The 16,876-nt window shown below is 39.4% G+C and overlaps 1 protein-coding gene across 2 annotated transcripts in view; it reads right to left on the minus strand.

The window, feature by feature from the left end:
- AFG1L (AFG1 like ATPase) overlaps positions 1 to 16,876 on the minus strand; it is a 60,554-nt gene that overhangs the window by 38,219 nt on the left and 5,459 nt on the right. For both annotated transcript variants that reach the window (XM_079971695.1, XM_079971696.1), the window contains exons 3-6: positions 14,738 to 14,789; positions 13,861 to 13,962; positions 12,120 to 12,250; positions 3,866 to 3,965 (exon numbers count right to left, since the gene is read on the minus strand). In XM_079971695.1, coding sequence (XP_079827821.1) covers positions 3,866 to 3,965; positions 12,120 to 12,250; positions 13,861 to 13,962; positions 14,738 to 14,789 — 385 coding nt within the window. The remainder of the gene's footprint in view (positions 1 to 3,865; positions 3,966 to 12,119; positions 12,251 to 13,860; positions 13,963 to 14,737; positions 14,790 to 16,876) is intronic.

Genomic DNA, 16,876 nt, shown 5'->3' on the forward strand with positions numbered 1-16,876 from the left:
GGAAGACCTCAAAATTGTTGAGCTTTTTAGATTGAGTTGCCTAAGATACAGGACAAAGCGCCACATTTCAGAAATCCCTCTTGGACATATGGCAGCCCTAACACTGATGTTGTGCTGGGTATAAGACAAGGTTCTGAAACTGAAATTCATTAAGGTGGTTGCTTATTACAATATGTAATAAGTAAAATAAACAGTAAAAATCAATTAAAAAGCATACAACATCTGGCTCAGTGCATTACAACTGTAAGAACAGGTAGAAAGATCCTCAGCAATTTTCAAGTAGTCTGTAGGACTGGATGTGGAAAGTCCTTGAACCACAGGTCTAAGCTTTTTAAAGTTTCATAGGCAGAGACTGGTACCTGAAATTACAACATTGTTTTTCTCATTTCTATGAACTTCTCAATTTTGTCAGTCACATACTACATGAAGACTATGCTAGAGGTATTGGTTTAAATCCAGGCATAGGCAACCTCAGCCCTCCAGATGTTTTGGGACTACAACTCCCATCATCCCTTGCTAACAGAACCGATGGTCAGGCATGATGTGAGTTGTAGTCCTAAAACATCTGGAGGGCCGAGTTTGCCTATGCCTGGTTTAAATATGCCTAAATAGCAACAGGACTCTGCAGATGCTATGGCATTTTTAAATGAGCTTCAGCATTATAATTAAGGCAGGAGTAAGAAACCTCAGGCCCAGGGGCCAAATGAAACCCTCCAGTGTCTCCATCTGGTCCCCAGGATTCTGCCCAAGGTTGAACCCCTCATTGGTCCTTCTATGTCCTTTCCTCTAGTAATCTTAACCAGCTTGAAAGTGTCTTTGAATTATGATGACAGTTATTGCTTGCCTTGATGAAGGATGGCAAGTGGTGTTTCTAGCCACACCCACCACTGATACATGGCCGCTATACGGAATTGTGGCCATTGAATTGAACAAAGTTTCCCATCATTGCATTACAGTATTAATGATGGGGTTCTGGACAAATATCTGTGAGATCACCATTGTATGGTTCTGCTTATTAGGAGACAAGAACTCCTACCATCCCAGGGGTTCAGTCTTTCCTGTTCACTCAAGAGTGTTGCTGGCAGTGTCCACAAATGATTTTTCACCAATGCCATTTGGTAAGGCTGGCTCCTTTTTTCAGGCTGCCGAAATCATGCCTTTGTAGAATCAGAGCTAGACTTACTATAATGCACCTTATGTATTGTTGCATCTGCTGATATACAGAAATTTTAGCTGGCACAGAAATTAATATTATGCCTCTAGCCAGAGGCAGTCTGTGGAAGCTCATCATGCCAATGAGCCTCCTAGCCTGACTTCCTACTACTTATGAGCATAATTTGGTGTGCAGGTGTTTAGAACTCTTAGCAGTACAGGTTCAATCAAGAGAACATATCCTCTTTCAGAACCCCTTCACAATTTCTATACCCAATAAAGATGTTCTTTGAATATAGAATCTGCTCATCAAGGGTACACAAAGCGCTGTTTTCAGTGGCTGCCCCAAAATCCTTTCTTCTGAAGATATAAAACACCTAACGTCTGAACTTCATTCATAGAAATGTGGCCAATCACTTCCCCCTTTTGTACTCATTTTTGAAAACTATGCATAAACCAGTAATACAGCAGGCAAGGTTACCATGTGATATGTCTTCTGGGTTTTAAAAATTATGTATTTAAAAAAACTGGATTAGCTTATGATTATTTCCAAGATTTTGAGATGGAGCAAACTAGAAAGTGTAATAAACTATTCAACTTGAAACAGGCAAAACATAACTAATGGAGGCTATCAGACCTTTCCAATAACCTTGGAGGAAGCTGGCTCCCAGAGGAAATCATAAAGCTGTCAGTCAAACACAAAAACTCATCTCTAGGTGGTTTATTCCCAATAATTAGCTGATGGACAGGATACTGTTTGAAGATAGGAAGTCATGAATTGGGCCCACCTTGCTAGATCTCCATGCTTCTTATCACTATCTGGGTAGACACCGGCCAGAGACCCAACTTCTGTTTATTAGGGAGAGTCATTTTATTTCTATTCCCAGTTCCTACTCTGTTCACTTGTATTGCAGTGTTGAGTATCTGGTAATAGGCCATGGAGAGCACTTCCTCACCAGTCATTTATTGATGTGAGAAGCCAGCTGAACCTGCTGTTTCATTTAAGAATTGAATGAAGTCTGTGAAAGTCTACTAAGGATCTTACCATATTATCCACACGGAACCAGCAATGGTAGTATTAGTAAATACATATATGTTTTTCAGAAATTCTTGAGAAACAAACATAACTACACTAGATTGCAGAAAATAACAGTACTGAGTAAATATGCAGTTTTTATCTGCAATATCATATTTGCAGTACTTACCATAAACCACTCCTCTCACACACAAATGGCTGACTACAGATTATGTCTCTGTAATAGTACAGCTAGTAGATTTTTTTTGTTCCCTACTAGTTTTTAAGAAACAATCAAAATATAAAGTGATTAAAGAAAAGTTTTTGTTCCTTTTAGATGTTTACTTAGCAACAAAGATATGTGAAGTTTCATTTTCAGTTTTAAGTTTATTAAACATGTTTCCACATTAATTTGCAATTTCATTCAACATTTGTTGAGAAACTTTAAAGATTTCCATGTTCTTTCTTGTAGCAGCCAGTCATTTTCTTAGTTTCTTATTCCAATTATTTATTACATTTCTTGCTACAGGTACACCTGATTGTTTTAGAGTAGGTCTCATTAATCTTGGGCCTTATGCCAGAGAATATATCACTATCATTTGTCTATTTTATCATGCAATTATTATTACATTGTACAGTGGTGCCCCGCAAGATGAACGCCTCGCAAGACGGAAAACCCGCTAGATGAAAGGGTTTTCTGTTTTGGAGGCGCTTCGCCAAACGAATTTCCCTATGGGCTTGCTTCGCAAGACGAAAATGTCTTGCGAGTTCCTGCGGGGTTTTTTCCCTTCCCCCCCCCCCTTTTCCTAAGCCCTAAGCCACTTATCAGCTGATCCGCTGATAAGCCGCTTATCAGCTGATCCGCTAAAAGCCGCTAAACCTCTAATAGCGCTAATCCGCTAAGCTGTCAATGGGCTTGCTTCGCAAGACGAAAAAACTGCTATACGAAGAGCCTCACGGAACGGATTAATTTCGTCTTGCGAGGCACCACTGTATGCTTATCCTTGTCTTTCTTCACAGAGCTCAGGACAATGTACATTGTTCTCCCCCACTCACCACCCTGTAAGGTAGGTTAGGCAGAGAAAAAAATGACTGGTCCATGGCCATTTTGAGCTTCATGACTTAAGTGGAGATTTGAACCCATTCTCCTTGGATCTAGTCTGACACTCTGAATACTACATTATATTTACGTGAGCATCCATTTTTCTCAGCTCATTCTCCCTGATGATCAGCAATATTACCAATCCTATAAATAAGTACCCAGGGGGCAGTCATAAATGCATAATGCTGATCGCCCTTTCCCCTCACCTTTTTCTTCCTTCCACTTTCCATCTTCTAGCATGAAAGGACCATTGGATTTTCAGTGCTACAACAATTGTTCCATGAACTGAAGACACTTCCATTCACATAAGAAGAGTTTTGTTCACAGAAGTTCATGACTGCAACTCTCCTGCTCAGAGTTCCTCCTATACACCATGCAGTTTCCTTAGCATGACTATATTCCTCACTTCCATATATTTGAACAGAAGCCAAGGAAGTGTGCCATTTAGGGCACAGCGTAGAACCTTAAAAAATTACAATAGAAACAACACAAGAGATTGATCTTAATTAGAAAATGAATACATGTAATGCTACCTTATCAAGGCATCTATTCCTTTCCAGTGAAAACGTCAATAGCAACATATTGTTTGGTTTTACCTTCTGGTGGCCTGTTGGATGTTGCTACAACAACAACACCATTTTGAAACAGGTTTTCAAAGAGCTGCTTGAGAATCATGGCATCGGCAATGTCTGTGACCTGCGGAAGACAACACCGCCATCATGAGAGGCTGATTTTGACTTGCTCCATTAACTGATCTGCAACTGGTTTTTTGTAGTCACAAAAGAGGCTTGTTGGTTAAATGGCAGAAGATTCTAATTACCACTTGCAGCAGAAAAGGAGGGAATAATTAATAAGCAGTGAATGTGCAACAATATGTTGGTTCTTTATTACAGAGCCCCATCATTTTTTAACAAACTGCTGGAACAATTCTGTGTTAACTTCCATTCTAAAACTACAGGTGGGAAACACAGAAAAATAGATCCAAACATTTAAGAGGCCTTATTAATTTGGACCAACACACACACACACACAACCCTCAGAAGATCAAGGAAGAAAATACACACCAGCTGCTTTACAATTCTATTACCTTTCCAGCAAAGGATCACAAAGGTGACTTTAAATGGTCATGGAACTTTTGGAAAAAAGGACAAGTAGCCAAGTATACATAATCAGCTGCTGTTGAAAATAGAATGATATGACATAGATACTATTGTGCAATTGTTGCACAAAACAATTCAACAGATGGCCCATCACAAAAAATAAGCAATTTCATTGTTCTTTTTAAGTGCCTTCTATTACTGTCCATGAATAATCAAAAAGGCACTGCAGTCAGTTCCAGCACAGTCAGCCTCTTCTAACCTTCACAGACACAAATCACTCTCTCCCTTCATAGACACACACATACACACTCACTAACTCGTTGTCTCAATAAAAACGAGGGCAGCAATTAATAATGAAAAGAAACTTTTGTCTGAACGTTTTCACTTTCTTGCTTATTGTTCATCAAATTATTACAGTTGGGCTCAAAATACTAACTTTATTATACGCTGAATTTAAATTAAACACAAACTTACCATGGAGAAAGAGAACAAATGCAGAAGCAGGTATGAGAAAGGCCAGCTGAAAATGGTTTAAGGCAGAGCTGAGTTTTTGAACAAAGTAGCTGTAATACATTTGAAATCAGAGCAAACAGCTCAGCTGCCTTTGCCCATAGTACCCTTCTATGCTTCTTTAAAAGGCACTTGTGACACATTAAGAGCTAGTTTTGGAAGAGGCTCTGTCTGAACCAATTGACTCACGGCTGCAGGACTGGGCGGTGGGGGGGGGGCCCTGCAATACTGTGAATGGGGTGGCTGCACATGCAAACACAATCAATCCTGACATATAACCATGAGAGAAATTAGGATCTTTGGGGCCAGGAATAAAGAAAGAAAAAGAGAACTAAACAGGTTTTTAAACAACAACAACAAAACCTAGCTTCATGAGACCATTGAAATATGCAGAAGGCAACAGAAAGGAAAAGAGGAAGAAATACACACCTTTCTTCTAGTTTGGAAATTGAAGTGGAAGGCGTCATGCAATAGGACAATCTAGGTTTACAACAGGGAGACTTTGACAAGGCATAACACTCTGGCACATTAAGCTGCAAAATATTTATGACCAGAGGAAATGCAAAGAGGCCTTCTCAGTTGGTGTTTTGATGTTTCAGAATTTGAATCTATTTGCCTACCAAAATACATTAATTTTTTTAAAAGCTACATAATTAAAAAAGCAAGAGTCATTCTGTGTACTTGGGTGCCAATTTATGTCCTTTTGATCCTGTGTAGCTTTGGAAGAGAAGACAAAAGTGAAAGCATTCTCAAAGCCCAGGTTCTTTCTGTGCCCAGCATTCATTATAAATGGGAACAAAAGAAAAGGATACAAATTACCAATAAGAGGGATCTGCTAATGGAGAGAATGGAGAAATTTCATTAGCATTTAAGAGAAAAGATTTTTATGACCTAGAGTTGCTTTCTTTTCTCTTAAGTTGAAAAAAAATCATAATGTATGTGTGTAAGTGCTTGAAGCTCAGTTATCCTCTGATTGGTACAGTTTCTTATAATGAATGAAGAACATAAGCATGTATAAGCAGTAATTAGTGTTAGCTCAAAAATAAGAGCTTAAGTTTTTTTATTACATGTTTTCAACAGCTTTTCCAGACTATAAGCATTGCATAAAGCATATTCATTTTTACCAAACACATGAGATATTGATAACATCACACAGTGCTTCTCAATTTTTCTGTCTTCCATACAGTTAGCATTCTATCCCCCCCCCCCTTACCATTAATGACTTCAGACTATGTTTCTGAAGAGCCTTTTCATTTCTGGTTGGGATTTATGAGGATGACATAAGACTAAGGGAGAAGACAGATGGAATATAAAAAGAGCATGCACTGGATGCAGGATGAAAAATAGTATTTATTTTAGCAGCACATCCCAATGTGCACTAATGCAACAGAATCTGGGCAATGACAATCAACCTACATGCTATAGCAATGACAGAAACTAACTTCTGTATTTTATAGTTACTGTGTGTGCTTAATTTCATTTGGAACAAAATCTGTAACTGCTTTAATCAATCCTGTGATTTGAAGTGAAAGCCAAAGTGGCTCTTCCATCTCTTGAACACTGTCGATGTAGTAAATACAGTGGACCCTCGGGTTATGTTACCTTCGGATAACATAATTTTTGGGTTGCGAACGCGGCAAACCTAGAAGTGTATACTTCCGGGTTTCGCCACGCACACAAGTGCAGAAGCGCTCTATTGCGCCGTGTGCAGAAGTGACACCTCTTCTTACGAAATTTTCGGGGTGTGCACAGACCCCTGGAAAGGAATTCAATCTGTATCTGGAGGGTCCACTGTACAGCAGAATGTATTTCAAGACCCGGGGCTAGCTCAAATAGTTACATATTTACAAACAGTTTCAATTTTTATAAATAATAACTGAATACAATAATTTAGAATTTAGACATATTGTTTCATACAAGGAGGTTACTGTAATTACCTTGACACTCTCTTTTTGTTTCAAGTCTACAAATATGACATCTTGAAAAGTTGACCAATCAATTAATCAAGCACTTTTTAATGCTTCTGATTACATTTGACCAATCAATTGAACAGCATCCCACTCCTTTAAAGCAGAGAACACAAGTCCATCAAGTCACAACATGTAGTAGAAAAGGGTATGAACACACAGGCCAGGAATGTAATACAAGCCAGAAAGCCATGTGTCTTAGTACATGGCCAAGAAACACACAGTTGAAAAGAACACACTGGATGAGAATTCGACAATGTCGTACTTGAAGTAGACCCACTGAAAGCCATGGACTTAAGAATCTTCAGGAAGACTTTGTTGGGTATCAGCCACAGTCATAAAAATGGTAACCTAGTTACTAGTGAGCAGCACTGGCGGAGGAAGAGGAGTGCGGGGGAAGCGCACCGCCCCTTGCAGCGCGATCCAAGTAGGGTGCCATCGCGGCTGCCCCCTCCGCCTGCAACGAGCACCACGCCTCTGCTGGCGGCACACTATGCCATGCCCCCAGGACGCGTGCCATGCCCCTGCGGGCGGTGCGCCCCGACCTTGGGACGTGCGCCAGCCCTGTCCCCACCTGTTCTCCGCCCCCCTGGCGCCGAAGCATGAAGCTCCGTCACTGGTAAGCAGTAAGGTCATTCTGAAATGAATGTCACAGAAGCTTGCCTGAGGTTAAAGACCAGAACCAGCTAGAAATCACAGTACCTTATGCAGTGACTGTTATGGTGGCAGTCATTGAAAAATAGTACATGCCTCAGGACTACACATCCGACACAAACCCAGGCACAGGGCTAGCCCAACCATGAGGCAAAGCGAGTGGCCACCTCAGGGAGCAGGATCCACAGGGACAGCAGATCCGGCCTCCAAGGAATGCATCGCCCACTCCTGCCAAGGCAGCAGCAGCAACAACAACAACTGTGGTGAGCTCCTAGAAGGTTGAATCTGCCTTATCCTTGGCAGCCCCCTCCATGCCACTTCAGCTGTGGCCCCTTGGCAAATAGGAAGCGCTGCTGGTCTCCTACCACCCTTGTTCCCGATGTAGATCTTCACTCACCCTGACTTCCTTGGCAGGGGAGTGCCATTTTGTGGCTTGCCTCAGGTGATATACCTCACATCCATCCATTCCAACCATCCTCTGTTTGCACTACTGCTTCACTCTATAAGCCTAGTTTAGGCTCCAACCCAGGCATGTGTCCCTGGCCTGATATCTGTACATATAACAACTATGGCTGCTGGAGAGCAAAATCAGTGCCTCTCAAACCATTGGAGGAATTAAAGAAAAGGGAATATCTCAATCTAAAGTTATTGCCCAGGGCACAACAATATAGAAACGTTTTATAGAAACATTAGCTTCTAACGTTTTTTTCAAATCCTTTCTATCAGTTACCTATAGAAAGCAACTTTATAGGTGCTTTTCTTCAAACAGTTTTAGCAGCAGAGAAAGTGAATGCTAGAAGACATTTGGGTCCAGCAGCTCATGCTGAGATTCAACTCCCTGACGCTGGGTAACTCTGGTGAAATCATTTTCTCATATTTCAAGTATCAATTGGCAAATGGAAATCATCGTGACCACAGAGCTCTTTTGAGGGGGAAGTGGTATCTTATCAGATAATGTATCTTGGTTGCCATTTCATTTTTTCTTCTTCAGAAGTACACAGTGGATAATATCTTGCTTCTAAAATTACCTTCACAAGGGTATTCTTTCCATGCTCCCTTTTTCCAGTGGAGAAAGCTATTGTTGTAGCATATGAAATTCAAAGCTACCATCATCATCCACATGTCTAGTGCCCAACTATCTAACCCATTAAAATTGTATCTCACTGTACTTCATCTTGATGGCAGCCCATTAATACACATACTCTATGATCATTCAGCTAATGGCTCTGGAGCCAACACTTACCTCACTCACCCATTTAACAGTATCCAAGGCCTTAAAGTCAAGGTATATTATATACACTACATCTCCATAGTCTGCTATGCCAGTTTCCTATCAAAGGAGGAAATTAGGCTAGACTGGTATAATTTGTCTTTGGCTGATTCATGCCATTTATCATATTCCCTATTCTCCACTGGTCATTTACAAATGGTCTGCAGCTCAGTTGCTGGATGTAACAGGGACACAATGGGACTACAAGTATTTTAATGATGAACTCCTCAACAGATTTATCACCTGTCAGGAAACAAACACACTTGATTGCCTTGTGCCACCTTGATTACTATTAACCCAGCTGTGAATTTTCACATGCCAAAGGAAAAAAAATACTGGAATATTGCAAAAGGGAAGTGGCGAGATTCCACACAACAATGTGGACAGCTCTGATTCTGGGCTTCTTGAACTATAAAGGTGGAATAAATTTGGATTACTACTTTGTAAATGTACTTTTGTCTAAAGAAAACTCTGGATAATCTTGTTTCAAGTATTATAGCATGAAGAGGTCTCTGAAGGCACTGTTTGTAGGACAAAACTCTGCTGAATGAAGCAACTGACTATTGCAGTGGAATAAAATGCCCTATTGAATGCAGCAGCTCAGTTCAGAATTGCATCCACAGCTTCATTTCTTTGTTTTGTCCTGTGACAAAGAGAGTAATCTACATTATTAAGTGATTGTGCTGGCCAGAAACAGCATCCACACTGACTATGCTATTCAGGACATCCAGAGGATCAGTACACTGATCAGTGCAGATTTCAGCTCATTCCCAAGGTAGCATAAGATGAAACTTTACAAGGTCAAAAACAGGATTCTCAACCCTGTGTGGGCTTCATAATGCAAAAGGGCTATGCAGGCCATAGCCCATCTGGCAAATGCCATACTGGCAAATCTGGCAAATGCCATACTGGCTGGTGCACTCAAGGCCCTCTGTATCTGTCTGCTTTCGAACTCCTTTGGTTCGCCCCCCCCCCCCTGCTTCTTGTGGGTGACAGGGTTGGATGGTGACTGAGGCAGCCAAAGCTCCTGCTGCAGCAACTTGTGGAGAAGCAGCTTTAGATGCAAGTCAAAGATGAACCGGGCATAGCTGTGCCTAGTGGCAGCTGGAGGCAGATGGCTCTGGGGACAAAGCAGAATGGGAGGCTTTCCCCAAGTTGGCTCTGAGGACGGAACAGGGAGAGAGTAAGAATTGGAGGATGGGGGCTCAAGGTCACCTGCCACCCCTTATGGACATCAGAGGAATGTGAATGGATCTTTCCTCTTCCTCTCTTTGGTTAGTGGCATGTCACCCAGATAGCTGGAAGAGGGAGGGAGGGACTTGCACCTTGGCTGGCTTATGGTTTCAACTGCAGAGAAGCAAGTAGGCAGAAGGTAAGGGGCTGGGAGGGGAGAATGACTGGCTGAGAATGGAAACAAGGTACTGTGGTACCTCGGGTTACATACGCTTCAGGTTACATATGCTTCAGGTTACAGACTCCACTAACCCAGAAATATTACCTCGGGTTAAGAACTTTGCTTCAGGATGAGAACAGAAATCGTGCAGCGGCAGCGCAGCGGCAGCAGGAGGCCCCATTAGCTAAAGTGGTGCTTCAGGTTAAGAACAGTTTCAGGTTAAGAACGGACCTCCGGAACGAATTAAGTACATAACCAGAGGTACCACTGTACTGCTGAAATTCCATAAGCCAAAGTAGCCCATATAAAAATGAGTCAGGAAGGAAGAAGAGCTGTAGGGGAGGAAAGCCACTCAGGCCCGCAAGGGTAGATGCCCCAACCTAAAGGGTAGATTATTTGGTTCCAACCCACGCAGGACTTGAAGGGGGACCAGACTGTGGATATTCAAACAGTGTTAGAAACTCCTATTGCTCCATGCACATTTTGCAACAGGAAATTTCATTAGCGTGAGCAGTTTCTGAGCTCTGGGTGCAGTACTGCACCTAAGATTTCAGATTAAAACTGCAGAGTGGAAGGAAAGGAGGACCTTTTCCTGCCTCCCCACTTCCAGCTACTCTCCTAAGACTGGAGAAGAGGCCCTCTTAAGAATATTAGGAGGGTAGGCAAAGGAAGGACTAGACCATGTGAAAAATTAACATAATATTTTAGCTGCAGTTCATTTATTTTCAGCTTTGTATTCTTCTTATAAAGAAAAGCATGCCAAGGCATTCTCCTAGCTCCTAGCTTTCATATCTCAGTTTCTAACATTGTATTTAAGCTATGTCAAGAAGCTTAAGTCAAGAAGCTATCCCAGTAACTGTCCAGGACAGCAGAATCCATTAAGTGCTCCCTGGTGGAGAAGATAGCAAGCAGGACACAGTTTTCTGCACCAGACAATGGGAGCTCTGGGTCAGAGCTCTGCAACAGTTAAATAAGGTATTTTTTTTAATTAAACACATATTTACATTTAAACAAGTGTATGACATAAAGCACATAAAAATAATCTGGCAGAGCCAACAGAATTGAACCTAGGCTGGTGTACTGTCTGTCACAGGTGCTGAGGGTGCATTTTTAAGGAAGAATTGGTGTGTGGGAAGGTTTAACAAAGGGTCCACAAAATGCACTTGCCACTACTATATGCAACCACCTTAGTCCCTCTTCCCCAGTCACTACCAGGTACTGGTATTTCAAAGGAAATAAGGTTAGGAATTACACTTTACCAGCCAGCCTTAGGTAAACCTTTGTAACTGTCAATTAAAGATACTGTAACCTTATTAAAACAAATACAAGTCTTAAGGAAACAGTTAACAACTGACTTACAGTGTTTACCTTATTTTACACTTATAGTTTATAATAAATAAATAATATCTTGTAACTTTTACTTATAAAAGTGTGGCTGGCTAAAGTATCACAGCCACTGTCTTATAGTTAAAGGTGTTGATAAACAGTATAATACAGATATATCATATTTGATGGGAGCAGTTAGAAGGTGAATCAGCCGTGGTTAAAAAAAAAGCTAGTTCTCCACATGCTAAAGAAAAAGTGAATTCACTGCAACTTGCCTTCTACATGCACATAATGGACAAAGAGAACGAGTCTATCACCTATACATCTACTTGAAGCTGTGGCTTTAGGCCACGTGAACATCTATAGTACAACTTTAGATCTAGAACAGGTCAGCCCACAGCTACAGGCTCTGGCAGAAGTTGGAAGGGGGAAATGTTTTACAATACGCTTCCAATAGCGCATGATATATAAAGCCAGCAAAATATCTTAGTGGAACAACCAGGACACCATGCAATTAGATTAGTTCGTATCAACAAAGTCTTCAAATGGCTAAGCTGAAAAATGTTTTGCCAGTTTAAACTTATTTCCCAGAAAGGAAATTAATGCACTTCTGGTCTAATGTATTATTACCTGAAATTCATCAAAGCACAAGAGACAAGCCTCCTCACTTATTTCAGCAGCTACTGGGGCTATTGGGTCATATGATTTAGCCATTAATCCAGGTTTCCGTTTTGGCAGGGTCTGTTTAAGGCGATGTATTCCTGAAGAGAAGACAGTGCACAGACAATAAGCAAAAACTAATTTTTGGTCTAAGTAAGCCTAAATATAACATCATGCTTACCCATTAGTAAAACCAGTGATATGACAATTAAGTCAAAAGTGAATTTAAAAATACATTTTAAAAGTTGTCTATTCAACTTTTTGGAGGTTTATTTTATTTTTATTCAGTATTGCTTTTTTCTAGACCCTGGATGAGAATTTGAATTACCAAATCACAAAAAGAAAAAGAGCACTTCTGTGTGGAAGTTATACCATTGAGGGGGGTGAGGTAACCACAAAGTACTGGAAAATAGTAATAAGATAAAGCTTCATAAGTTTACAAAATGGTGTGGGCATGGAGGCAGGAATGTAGCCTTGTTTGTTGAAAACTACATCTGAGTTAGCTGAGTCAGTCACAGAAATATGAAGGCCTGTGCAACTATAGTGAGTTGGCTCACATGTAATATTAAGGCAAACCATGGCTTAGTGTGAATAGGCAAGTGAATAGAGCAAGTGTAAGTAAACAGAGAAGTGGGAAAGGGTATAAAGAAACTGTGAAGAAACCTCACATAAAGTCAGGGAACATTAAGGACTAAACATTATTGGGATGGGAGGTGGAAGAGGTCTGCGTGCCAAAGTACAATGAACCCATATTTCATGTTTTGACTCAAAATAACTAAATACTTCAACTACAGGTCCTGAAGAAGGTGCACTGTGGAGAAATCAAACTTCTTATCCCATTTAACATGCCCCCTGTTACACAAAGCATTACTAAACTTGCAGACAACAAATTACTAGAGAGATGAACTATCATCTTCTTATGGTTGTGGGAACACTTCCTCAAGCACAGACCTAGGGACAGAATGATGTATCTATCTATTGATACTTTGAACATTTCTGTGGGGCAACGAGCACTGGAATAATAATATTTGTAGAATGTAGGACATCACAGCAATGTGTAATCAGCAACAAGATATTTTAGTCTACCTTATATATGAATAGGAAGATGTCCGTGGTTGGTTGCATAAAGAAATCACTCACTCTCATTTGATGGCCTTTTCCTATATTCCTAATTTGATGTCCAAACATCTCAATTCCATAATGTTTACTTGAGTGAGAAACAGAAACTATGTATCTGTTTCTCACTCTTCCTCCCCCCTTTTTTTTTACTAAAACGGTTTTTACTCATTTTCATGTATATTTCTATCACTGAATATGAATGTAACAGGAGTGCAGAAGACAGGATCTGCTTTTTAGTTAAAACCAGAAGTCTGTAATCATGCAAATAAATATGATGTAACACAACTGGTCTACTGCCTGCTGATGTCACAGAAAAAGTGAAGTCTACATACTCAAGTCTTGCAGTAATTTTCCCACAGCAATTTCTAAGGGAAAGGAGAATTTTGGGATAACTTTATTCAAAGTGAAAGATCAGAGGTCCCCCAGAAACAACCTATAAAAATCCCTTCTCTATTTTCAGATAATAACTCTCCCTTCTGTCACAGCAAAACGATTCAGGAGGAGGATGACAAGACATTAAGAGGCTGACAGTGTTATGAACATGGGACATATCCATACCATACTGTACTGCATCAAAGAGATTTAAACTTACTTTTGTGCACATCTAACATGAAGCCATGAAAATGGACTCTCTTTTTTCTTTCTACTTCTATATGAGAATAAAATATGTCCATCACCATTGTCTTCCCTGTGCCTTCAAATAAAAACACACATACCCAACAGGTTGTTAATTTAAAACACTATGTACTGATTACAGTAATGACTGTTCATTAGCATCGAGCTAATGAAATCATAATCGTGATCTGAACAGTACAAAATCATTATCTTTGGGAAACAAGACTTCAGCTTATGTGGATGGAATTGCTTGTATTATCAGAATCTGAACTAAATATAATATCAGAACCAGCAACTATAATTATTGCTTCCATTTGAAATACTTTCAGCAGCACACATTATGAATAAATGTGATGCCTCTCTTCTTATTTTCAATTTTTATGTATCAACTACAAATGCAGCCTTGTTTAATCAGACCAAGGGTCCATCTACCAAGCATCCTGTTTCCAATCGTGGCCAGACAGATGCTTCTGGGAAGCCCACATAAGCAGGGCATCAGGTCAGCTGGCTGACTACACTGTATGCAACCCAGTACCAAGCCTTCAGAGGTACACTGCAACTGAATCTGGAAGCTGTTTGAACCAATAGCTAAACCTTAAATTTAATGCATTGCAAAAGGAACCAAATTAATATGGGTTTAACTGTTTCTTCTTCGATGTTTGCCAATAGATAGATCTGTCTTCTACTTAAGGATAAAGAAATACACATTTTAGCAGCTCAAGGCAAAAATACTTTGATCTATTTAGTCCCATTACCATCAACAGAATTAACATTTTTCAATGACTAGGTATTATTTGAAAACATATGCAAATATTATATGGGTAAACATTCGGATATACTTCTGATAAACTTACCAACATCTCCATAGACATAAAGGCCTTTTGGGGGTTTATGTCTTGTAAACAACTGAAAATAAAGAAAATTATTCATTATACTTTATTTTGCTCTGATAAAAGTTAAATAATGAAACAGACACAATGTACAACACATATTTATCAGGTACTCCGTCATTTGCAGTAAGTTGAGTCTGGCTTAGTTTTGACTTACACTGAAAATATATGAAAAAACAAACTTTGATAGCAGATGGTGTCCTATCAATTAAGAGCAAGCACAATGCAATGAATTGACTGTTGGGTTTGGGCAGAGTCCAGATTAAATAGATGACTTTGGGCATCATCATCCAGTAAGCCCAATATACCTCTTCTCAGGCATGCTGCAAGGATTTTAGGGGAAAGGATATAAAGTTGAATGATAACATATGCACCTAATAATATCCCGGAAAATAATGTTTAGGCTTGTTTGTTTTTAAAATGTTAAAGTTCCCATTACGTTCAATTAGGAAAGGAATTAACCCTTTAAATTAAAACAGTTATTTCAATAAACATGTGAACCTTGCTTCCTAACTCACCCAACTTGCATTTCTGAGGGCTTCCTGTACCCAATCTTTACAGCTTTGTCTTACAGTTTGTGTCAATGTTACTTGGGAAATGTTAGATGTATACTAATTTTCTGTCCAAGACAAGTCTTCAGGAAAAGGACTTCAACTAATCTGAATTTATTTTTAGTTTTATGATGCTGGTATTTTCTCATGGTTGCTTAGATCTGTACCTGGGAGTACAATTGTCATACAATTAGCCTTTCTGAAGTAATAGTGGTGAGGATGGTGATCTAAAAATTCCTCTCAAAATAGAAACCTCATAAATGGTCACCAGTGTCTAGCACTATTGTGTCTGCAACTCAAAATTCATGTTGCAGATGTTTCTGATTATCAAAATATTTTACTGGCTAGTTGACTCATAGCGATCAAACTGCACTTTAGCTTTAGTCCCTGCAGCTAGTATTTTATTAAACACATACCAATAACCACATTTCAAAGCATTTAAAAATAAAAATTGCAAACTAGTACATATCTGCAGCAACAAGAACCACTTCAACACAGAGAACAACAAAACTCCACAAAATAAAACTATGGCAAATGTCCATAGTCTGTAAAAAAAAAAAATGCTATTAGAAAAATGCAGATGTTTTAAATGTAAATTTATACTTGTCTATCTTTTCAGCTAGTGTGTGTGTGTGTGTGTGTGTAGAAATCAAATACACAATTACATCAGTGTAGCTATTTGCAGCCATGAGAATTACATGGGTTATCTGTTTTTTAGAAAAACAATAATGGATACAGGGTTTTGATCACATAGGAGATATCAGTGCATAGGAGCAGGCATATGCATATGAATTGCACTTCTTCATCTCACCCCATATGTGCCAAATGGATGTATATATATATATGAAATAAGGTGGGGGATATAGCAACCACTAAATTGATCAAGGTTCCATCTATATTTCCTAAGATGGAGAGATTCAATAATGGTGATATTTCTGGCCAGCATTATATGCAATTCCCATATTTATGCTTTGGAAGAAGCAACCAAGTTTTTGGAACAGGACGGCAGGATGTTTTAAATGCATCAACTATACGTATATAATCTATCTAATGTAACATTATAAACCCTGGTATTCTTAGAAGTACTAATAGTGGTCAGTCAGGCAAATCTATTCGAAAATTAAAGATAAATAAGCTAGCATCCAAAGAATTATCTAACTGGTTTATTGTGCCCAGTGTGGCTTTAAAATAACATTTCTTGAACAGAACTTGCACGGAAAACAACTTTTGAAACTGGGCAGTTTGCTGTACAAAGAAAACAAGCATAGAACCATTAGTAAAAGCCTTTGATCTCACCTCAAGTAGCTCTTTGATATCTATCACTTATATAAAAACAATCAAGCATGCTGAAAATATTTGTCTTTAGATTTTCAACCCACTAAATCATTTGCTAAGCAACTGGAGAGAATTATTTTTACATATGCATGTTATTCTAAGCAGAAAAAACTGGTAGTGAGACAGGTCTCATCAGTTTATGTGATTGCATAGATATTCACCATCATATTTCACAAATGTACTAATTTAGTTATTGCTTTTACAGTACATTTTTTTT

This window comes from Podarcis cretensis, assembly GCF_951804945.1.
Source record: "Podarcis cretensis genome assembly, chromosome: 3".
Lineage (NCBI taxonomy): Eukaryota > Metazoa > Chordata > Lepidosauria > Squamata > Lacertidae > Podarcis > Podarcis cretensis.